Genomic DNA, 9,999 nt, shown 5'->3' with positions numbered 1-9,999 from the left:
GTGGATACTTCATTCCTCCCCAAAATAGGGAATAAAATACCCATGGAAGAAGTTGCAGAGACAAAGTTTGGATCTAAGACGAAAGGATGGACCATCCAGAGACTGCCCCACCTGGGGATCCATCCCATAATCAGTCACCAAATGCAGAAACTATTGCATATGCCAGCAAGATTTTGCTGAAAGGACCCTGATATAGCTATCTCTTATGAGTCTATGCCAGTGCCTGGCAAATACAGAAGTGGATGCCCACAGTCATCTGTAGGATAGAATACAGAGCCCCCATGGAGGAGCCAGAGAAATTACACAAGGAGCCGAAGGAGTCTGCAACCCTATAGGTGGAACAACAATATGACCTAATCAGTACCCCCCCCCAGAGCTTGTGTCTCTAGCTGCATATATAGCAGAAGATGGCCTGGTTGGCCATCATTAGGAAGAGAGGCCCCTTGGTCTTGCAAACTTTATATGTCCCATACAGGGGAACACCAGGACCAAGAAGTGGGAGTGAGTGGGTAGGGGAGCAGGGTGTGGGGAGGGTATAGGGAACATTCGTGATAGCATTTGAAATGTAAATGAAGAAAATATCTAATAAAATAATTTAGAAAAGAAATTATATCATATATAATTCTTCTTTTTAATTATGTATTATATAATAAACATTTTATATCATTAAATACTTTATAAGTATGAAAGGAAGGATTCTGTGGCTGGGTGTGGTAGCATGTGCCTTTCTTTAATCCTCCCCCCAACTCTGGACCTTACCTCCCATCCCTGCACTCTGGAGGCAGAGGCAGAGGCCAGTGGATCTCTAAGTTTTATTTCAGCCTCATCTGTGTAGGGAATTCAAAGACGGTCAGGACAATCTTGAGAAAGACTTTGTCTATAAAAACAAAACAAGGAAAAAATGACTACATAATAATCTATTATATGAATTGTTGGAACCATAGGTTACTTAACCATGTACTTTGAATAACCTTTGAAAGCATTTCCTTTTTCCTTACATTTCTTTGAGACAGCAATTTACAATGTAGCCTTGACCTGCAACTTGGAGAAATCTTATCTTTGCCTCTTGAGTGTTATGATTAAAGGTGGATGCTACCACACCCAGCTTCCCTCTTTTCTATTTTATAAATAATTATTTTCCTTTAACTAGGATAAAACTCCAGAACTGTACTATATGTGAATTATGAATTCTCTTTTAACATCCTTTGTAAATTTGTCTTTTTAGAGGGGATAATTTTATTAATATTACCTTACATATTAGATTTTTTTTGTTTTTTCAAAGCAAGGTTTCTCTGTGTAGTCCTGGCTGTCCTGGCACTCACTCTGTAGACCAGGCTGGCCTCAAACTCAGAGATCCACCTGCTTCTGCCTCCCAAATGCTAGGATCAAAGGCATGCGCCACCACTGCCCGGCTACATATTAGATATTAACCAGTGACAATTTTAACTAAAAGTATTTAAATATAAAATTATGCTATAAAAGAAAATATTTAAAAGCCTTCTGGTTAGAGAGAAATTTTTATAAATACAAAAGCAGTGAAATTGTCAAAGAGGAATGTTTTACGTGTTACTACCTAAAAACTATTTTATTTTTTAAGAAAATCTTATGAAATTAAGAGACAGTAAACTTAGGAAAATACTTCTTTAAGGAAAATACTTTTATTATTCAATTATATCTCATTAAGTCCTATAAAATGTAAGTAATTTTTGGTGCATTTTAAGAAAAAGGTCAAAGTTATTTTATTTTATTCCAAAAATATTCATTCATTTTTTTTCCCAAGTGACTGATAATAAACATAGATACCTCTAAAGCTATGGGATTATAGATACTTTTTTTTCTATCTTGGAATTTATTTCACTTTGCATATATTCTATGATAAATATGCATACTTTTTTAATCTAAAGAGAAAACATTTTTTAAAAGGACACAAAGTGAGTGAGTAGGGATGTAGGGTTTGATCTGGGAGAAAAAGTAGAGGTGAATTTAATCAAGTTACAGTTTGGAATTCTCAAAGAACTGATTAAAATAAATAAAAAATTTAAAAGATAATATACATCCATCTTGGAATTTGTTATAAGAAACCTTAAGTAGTCACTCTTCAAGTTATAGTGATATTTTCTGTTTACTTTTGAATTAATTTTAAGAGTTTAATAATTTTCTCCTTTGTAATTTTCATCTTATAAAACTAGAATTCAAATTTTTCTCGTAACTTTCTTCTTAAAGTCTAAGTTAATCAAAATTGGATAGAGACCAAAAGATAGGGGGATACAGATATAAAACCTTATAAATCCTTAGGATTTTATTATTCTAAAAAATTATTTTCCTGGATTTTTTTCCTCTTCAGGTAACTTTCAAAAACCAGGCCTCCCGTCCCTATTCCTTCTATTCTAGCCTCATTTCTTATAAGGAAGATCAGAGAGGAGAAGAACTTAGAAGAAACTTTGTCAAGCCTAATGAAACCAAAATTTATTTTTGGAAAGTACAACATCATATGGCACCCACAGAAGATGAGTTTGACTGCAAGGCCTGGGCTTATTTCTCTGATGTTGATCTTGTAAGCCTTTCTTTATTGGGATATCCATATTCTCACTTAAAAGAAATGGTCTTTATTATTATTTTTAGAATTTTTAAATGAGTATGGGTGTTTTGCCTGTGTTTACATCTGTGCATCATGTGTATGTCTGTTGCCCACAAAGACCATAAGGAGGCTTTGGATCCCCTGGAACTGGAGTTAAAAAACAATTGTGAGCTGAAATGTGGGTACTGGGAATAAAACACAGATCCTCTGGAAGAGCAGCCAGTGCTCTTAACCATTGAGCTATCTTTTCCAGCCTGATTTTTATCTTCTATGGTAAGCATTTTGGTATTTATCCTAAGCACAGTGAGAATTTTAAGCAAGGGAAGTGATGTCACTTTTTATGTTAGAAATATTACTCTGAAATCTACTACATAGAATGAGTGGTACTTTGGCATGCAAGTTGACAAGAGACTTACACTAATACAATTAATGCCCTCCTGGGATCTCTAGGAAAGAGATATGCACTCAGGATTAATTGGACCCCTTCTGATTTGCCACACGAACACACTGAATCCTGCTCATGGGAGACAAGTGTCAGTTCAGGAATTTGCTCTGCTTTTCACTATCTTTGATGAGACTAAGAGCTGGTACTTCACTGAAAATGTGGAAAGGAACTGCAAGACACCCTGCAATTTCCAGATGGAAGACCCCACTTTGAAAGAGAATTATCGCTTCCATGGTAACAAAATCCATACTTAAATATTACTCACTGTGAAATATAGTGTGTACTTTTTCAAATGGGCCATGAGCCAGAGACTTGAAGAGTAATAAGTGAAATGCTGAAGGATATCAGTATTTTCTGTGAAGAAACAGAAACTTCAGTGATAGATTTTAGTAATTTTCTCTGTGTTCTTCTCTAGCAATCAATGGTTATGTAATGGATACCCTACCAGGCTTAGTAATGGCTCAAGACCAAAGGATTCGATGGTATCTTCTCAGCATGGGCAACAATGAGAACATCCAATCTATTCATTTCAGTGGACATGTTTTTACTGTACGGAAAAAAGAGGAGTATAAAATGGCAGTGTACAACCTCTACCCAGGTGTGAGATAGTTTATATGTTCTCTATCTACTGTATTTATTGATAACTTATTTTAAATGGTACTATTGATATAAAGAGTTTCAGAGAGGCTCCTTACTGAAATGCCTTACTTTTTCAAAGTAACTTAATCCTATACACAGATTTAAATACATTAGCAAATGAACAAGATAATTTCAGATGCATAAAAACTACCTAAAAATAATAACACTAGATAGTAATTTCCTAAGAATCTTTTATTATATTCCTCTCAAATCCCACATGATACTAGCAGCTATTGGTTACAGATATAACCAATATATTGATGAAGCACTAATGACAGTGTTGATCAAAACACAATTTTATTTCAGTTCTCCATTTGTCCCTTTGTACAGGTGTGTGTGTGTGTGTGTGTATGTCTGTGTCTGTATGCACATATAAGTGTCTGGTGGTCACAAAGGTCAGAAGAAGTCATCAGAACCCCTTGAATTGTAATTGCAGGCAGTTGTGAGTGACCTGACATAAGTAATTGGATACCAAACTCAGGTCCTCTGCAAGAGCATTTGCACATTTAACCCCTGAGTCAACTGTCCAGCTTCTCCCATCCCTCCAGCTTCTTATAACTTGAGATCCCTTTACCTAATGCCCTGGATCCTAGAAGATCTTACTGTGATTTCTATTCACCTTGAAGGTTACATCTGGTCAATTGGAAAGATACCTCTAGGATTTTTTTTTTCAGAGCAAAACATCACATGGTAAATATTTTGCACTTGAGAGATCTAAGGTGATGGAACTGAATTTTGGTAACTATTTTCATATTACATATTGTAAATAAGCCAATGTATTCCATACTCATTTTTTAATGAAAAATACTTTTTCTTCCTTTTCATTTTAAAAGGTGTTTTTGAGACACTGGAAATGATACCATCCAGAGCTGGAATTTGGCGAGTAGAATGCCTTATTGGCGAGCACTTACAGGCTGGGATGAGCACTCTTTTTCTGGTGTACAGCAAGCGTGAGTAACTATGGATAGGAGTTCACTAACCATTCAGTTTATTAATAATAATCTGTATAATTTCCCTCCTCCTTGAAGTGTCTGTCTTTGTCAAAAAATAAAAACAATCTTGTGTTACTATTAAATTTAAAATGAATGAGCTTTGGATCCTTTGAATATCAAGCTGTGATATTTAGCAGACTGTTGCTTAAAAGTCTTCAATTTTATAATGCAGATTTGGGAACTTAATTTTGATTTAATTACCAGAGATAACTTAGAAATTTCACTTGTAAGAGTTTGGGGATATAACCTTGTGAAGGTTTGTATATGCTCGACCCAGAGAGTGGCACTATTAGAAGGTGTGGCCTTGTTGAAGTAGGTATGTCACTGTGGGTGTGGGCTTTAAGACCCTCACCCTAGCTGTCTAGAAATCAGTCTTCCACTAGCAGCCTTCAGATGAAAATGTAGAACTCTCAGCTCATCCTGAACTATGCCTGCCTGCATGCTGCCATACTCCTGCCTTGATGATAATGGACTGAACCTCTTAACCTATAAGCCAGCCCCAAATAAATGTTATCCTTACCAGAGTTGTCTTGGTCATGGTGTCTCTTCACAGCAGTAAAACACTAAGACAATCCTTAAGCAAGTAACAGAACAACCACTTACCTAAAAATATTATAATTTAATGGGTTATGGGTCATTTCTAGCTTCTGTGTTTGATTTCAGAGTGTCAGATTCCTCTTGGAATGGCTTCTGGAAGCATCCGTGATTTCCAGATTACAGCTTCAGGACACTATGGTAAATACCATTATTTTTGCCATAAGAATTGGGGCTGATTTTTTTTTTATTTCTGTAGAACAGTTTCAAATAACCAATCAACTCCCTTCCATACTTTCCTCTTTTTTACATTATATTATTTTACATATATGGATGTTTTGTCTTCATGGAAATGGGCATGCCTGATGCCCACAGAGGTCAGAAGAGGGTATAGAATTCCCTGAAGCTGGACTTACACTTTGTGAGCTGCCTTGTGGTTGCTGGGAAACAAACCTGGGTCCTCTGGAAGAGCAAAAAGTGCTCTTAACTGGTGCACCATCTCTTCAGCCCCTCTCCATTCTTTTCTTACTTCTTCTCAGTAGACTCCTCTCAAGTCCACATTCTTCTTTCCATTTCTTATTATGACCATCTTAATTTAGGCCCCTTACCTTAATTCAGGCTTAACTGGGCAATGACATTAACTCTTGAAATACCCTCCCCTAGTACCTTCAGAACTGCTCCCATGAGTCTATTCTATTGAGCATAGTTAAGAAGCTACCATTTCTTCTGAACAGTGATAGTCAAGCTTAAATAGTGTTTATAGAAAATTATTCTAGAATAAGGGTTTACAGATCATTGTCTATGGGTTTTGTATATGAGTTGAGAATAATTTTCTATTTTACGCTATATTATTTGTGCAAAACAGTTGTTTTCACTGTGACATTTTGTTTTCTTAATTGAATATAATATACTTTGATTCTATTCATTGTCCCATATTATCCTTTCATACTCCTCTTCCCAATCTTCCAGTTTACTTCCTCTTTCCAAATATTCAGGGGCATAGGTAGGGAGGGACTCAGTTTTTCTTAAGGGGTTTGCCATTGGGAGTTTGACTGTGTTCCAGTGAGTATATAGGCAGCACAAATCAGATTTGTTTTTTTTTCTTCCTTTTCTTGGGGGGAGGTCACACTAGTGGAAGGAGGGGACCTGGGAGAATTGAGAAGTGAGTGTGATCAGGGTGTATTATGTGAAATTTTCAAATAATCACTTAAAATATTACCTTGAGAAAAAATTTTATTATATGTGTGTGTGTGTGTGTGTGTGTGTGTGTGTGTGTGTGTGTGTGTGTGTGTGTTTGTCAACCTCTACTTTAAAGAAGAAAATTCCCGGGCTGGAGAGATGGCTCAGTGCTTAAGAGCACTGACTGCTCTTCCAAAGGTCCTGAGTTCAAATCCCAGCAACCACATGGTGGCTTACAACCATCTGTAATGAGATCTGACGTCCTCTTCTGGTGCATCTGAAGACAGCTACAGTGTACTTAGATATAATAATAAATAAATCTTTTTTAAAAAAGGAGAAAATTCCCCCTTGGAAATGAGGTTTAAGTATTATTTATTTAATGTATTTCTGAATAGAAACACTATGCTTTTTATTTATTTTTGCTATTTTTTAATTTTCTAGCATTTCTACAATAAATGTACATTATATGGTAAAGAAACATTTTAGTACCACTTGCATATTGCATATATATAGCTCAGTGGTAGACTACTTGCTTAACACATGCAAAGCCCCAGGTTTATTCCCCAGTACTGCCTCCTCCCAAAGAAATTAGAACATAGAATATAAAACACCAAAAAGCAAATCCTTTAGACAATAATCAATACTGCCATGCTATAAAACTTTTATGCTTTATCTCTTCTGCAGCTAGAATTAACCTTTCTCTAGATAATACTGTTGTTCCTAAGTTTTTAAGATAAATTCAATTGAAAATAGAATAATATAATCTCTCTCTTCTTTCTTGGACAAAGGACAGTGGGCCCCAAACCTGGCAAGACTTCATTATTCCGGATCAATCAATGCCTGGAGTACCAAGGAACCCTTTTCTTGGATCAAGGTCAGAAAACTATGAGAAATGTATCAACATTCACCGAGTTCAAAATATTATCATTCTGTAGTCTTTCCCATAGAATATCATTTAACATATGAGGAAACTATAGAATAGAATAACTACATTTGTTCAGAAATATTCAAAAATTAGTCATTTGGAATAGAATTTAATATGCAGATCCATCCCATCTCTTTATACTTGGAATCTAACATCAGAATGATTTCTATAAATTTGAATTAACTACCTGTGGTAGTTTGCATAGATTTGGCCCCCATAGATTTGCATGTTTGTATGCTTGGCCATAAGGAGTGACACTATTAGGAGGTGTGGCCTTATTAGAGGAGATGTGGCCTTATTGGAGGACTTGAGTCCCTGAGTGGGTAGGCTTTGAGGACTTCTATGCTGAGGCTCCACTCAGTATGCAAGATAGTCTCTTCCTGGCTCCCTTTGGATCAAGGTGTAGCACTCTCAGCTCCTTCTTCATTACCATGTCTGCCTGGTCACTGCCATGCTTCCTGCCATGATTATAATGGACTGAACCTCTGAACTATAAGACAGCCTCAATTAACTGTTGTTCTTTATAAGAGTTGACTTGATTATGGTGCCTCTTCACAGCAATGGAAACCTAAGACACTATTTTCAAAACCATGTATTTTCTATGATGAGATATCTCCAACTAAGTAGGTACTCCTGAATCCTCTACTGTTCTTCATTTTTATACAAAATAGGTAGCTTAGTCCTTAATCTTAAAAGCAAATAAATTGTAGCTTCTTTTATATAATTAAGTCTGTCCTTTTCTCAGAAGATTTCTATCCCTTGGGTATTAGGAAGTACCTACTTAATATAGTCTACTGTGGTAAGCTAAGATGAACTAATACTTGAGGTAGGTTAGCTCAAAATTTTTAAATGTATACAGTCTCTCAGATTATCTCACTTTGCTATTTCATCAAGATGAGCCCTCATCAATGGAAATATGATGTACATAAAATCACATGTATTATTTGGCATTTTCTAGTAGCCATATTAAAAATTAGCATGAAAATCATCTTTTTATTTTAATCTNTATATATGTATATATGTATGTATGTATGTATGTATGTATGTATGTATGTATGTATGGTATGAATTTATGTGTGTGCATGTGTGTGTGCTTGTGCATAGCACATGTGGAGGACAGGGCTAAATATCAATTGTATTTGTCTGTTACTCTCCATATTATGTTTAACAATATTTTTTTTATTCTTTGGAAATTTCAAATAATGTACTTTGAACATATTCATGCCTCCTCCCACAATTCCTTCCATAACCATCCTCTCCACTTTCTCTTACCTTCCCACCCAACTTTTGAGATTTCTTCTTTTTCTTTCTACTTTGAGTCCACTTTGTATTGTCCAGCTACTCTTAGTAGTGGGACCTTCTCTGTGTGTGCTCAACCTACTGGGTGTTACTCTGATGAAGAAAGATGGTATTCCTTCTCCCACCAGCTATCAAATACCCAAAGTACATGAGCTAGTGGTAGGATTTTACACCCACTTTTCCCCACCCCATATTGAGATTTTTTTCTGACTGAAGCTTGTGTAGACTTTGTGCATATTGTTATGTTGCTTTGAGTTCATAGGTTCTACTACCCTGTTGTGTTTAGAAAATACTGTTCTTTGTTGTTATTGACCACCTCTGGCTCTTACAATCTTTCCAACCCATCTTCCACAAAAATCCCTGAGCTGTAGGAGGTGTTTAATATGTATGTCCCACTTTAGGCTGAACACTCTTACTCTTTGTATGTTGAACAGTTGGGTGTCTCTGTGTTAATTGTCATCTTCTGTAAGGAGAAACTTGTCTAATGAGGGTTGAAAAATACATTGAGCTATGGGTATAGCAGTAAGTCATCAGAAGTAAATTTAATACTATGTCCATTTAGCAAAATAATAGTATTAAGTCCTCCTCTAGAGCCTATGACTTATCAAATCTCAGGTTCTTGGACCTTTTAACAGTGGCAGTTATGGGTTCCAGGTCATGGAGCAGATCTTAGATCTAAGCAGAAAGTAGTTGGTCACTTCAATAGCAGTATTATACCAGTGGACATATATTGTCAGATCAGGCATTATTGTAGCTTACAGAGTTCATAGTTGGACAAGATTTTAACTACTTTTCTCTCCTGGCAGTGTACATAGAAAAGTCTAGCACCATGAAAGCTAAAAAGGATTCAGTTCTGTTTAGGGGGCAAACTGTTGAGAGTTTGACCCTGTTCCAGTGAATACATAGACAACATAAAGTCAACTATTTTATTGTTGTTGTTTCTTTCTTTCTTTGTTCTTTTTATTTTTTTATTTTTTGTGTGGAGTATAATTCATGAGAGGGTCTAGACTTGGAAGGACTGGGAAGAGATTGTAATCAGGGTGCATAATGTTTGAGAATCAATAAAAATATTATATGTGGGGAAAAGATAAGTATGGATGAAACTTCCATGTCAGTACCAACTTGATTTATCCATGTTCTATTACTCAAGTGTATGGTGTCTTCAGTAATTGGTTTTTACCATCTAGAGGGTAAACAGTAACATTAGCAATAGCCTATAATGTTTGGGGAATCTATGTGAACTCATTGACTAAGAACTCTAAAATAGGTAACCCATTCCTAGAATTGAGCTTTTTGTTTGTTGGCTGTGATATTAAGTAGGAGCATTGTTGCCCTATTTTAAGGTAACTCCATTCTCTCTCTCTCTCTCTCTCTCTCTCTCTCTCTCTCTCTCTCTCTCTCTCTCTCT

The 9,999-nt window shown here is 36.0% G+C and overlaps 1 protein-coding gene across 5 annotated transcripts in view; it reads left to right on the top strand.

Moving 5' to 3' along the window:
• The window catches only part of F8 (coagulation factor VIII), a 195,254-nt gene that overhangs the window by 108,513 nt on the left and 76,742 nt on the right, over positions 1 to 9,999 (top strand). For 4 of the 5 annotated variants that reach the window (XM_029534480.1, XM_021188046.2, XM_029534481.1 and 1 more), the window contains 6 exons: positions 2,345 to 2,554; positions 3,029 to 3,257; positions 3,439 to 3,621; positions 4,496 to 4,612; positions 5,318 to 5,389; positions 7,156 to 7,241. In XM_029534480.1, coding sequence (XP_029390340.1) covers positions 2,345 to 2,554; positions 3,029 to 3,257; positions 3,439 to 3,621; positions 4,496 to 4,612; positions 5,318 to 5,389; positions 7,156 to 7,241 — 897 coding nt within the window. Of the gene's footprint in view, positions 1 to 2,344; positions 2,555 to 3,028; positions 3,258 to 3,438; positions 3,622 to 4,495; positions 4,613 to 5,317; positions 5,390 to 7,155; positions 7,242 to 9,999 lie in introns of those variants that run through there. The other variant, XM_029534483.1, reaches the window with a different exon arrangement.

Source organism: Mus pahari, chromosome X, assembly GCF_900095145.1.
Source record: "Mus pahari chromosome X, PAHARI_EIJ_v1.1, whole genome shotgun sequence".
Taxonomy (NCBI): Eukaryota; Metazoa; Chordata; class Mammalia; order Rodentia; family Muridae; genus Mus; species Mus pahari.
This window is presented reverse-complemented; position numbering and strand designations above follow the sequence as displayed.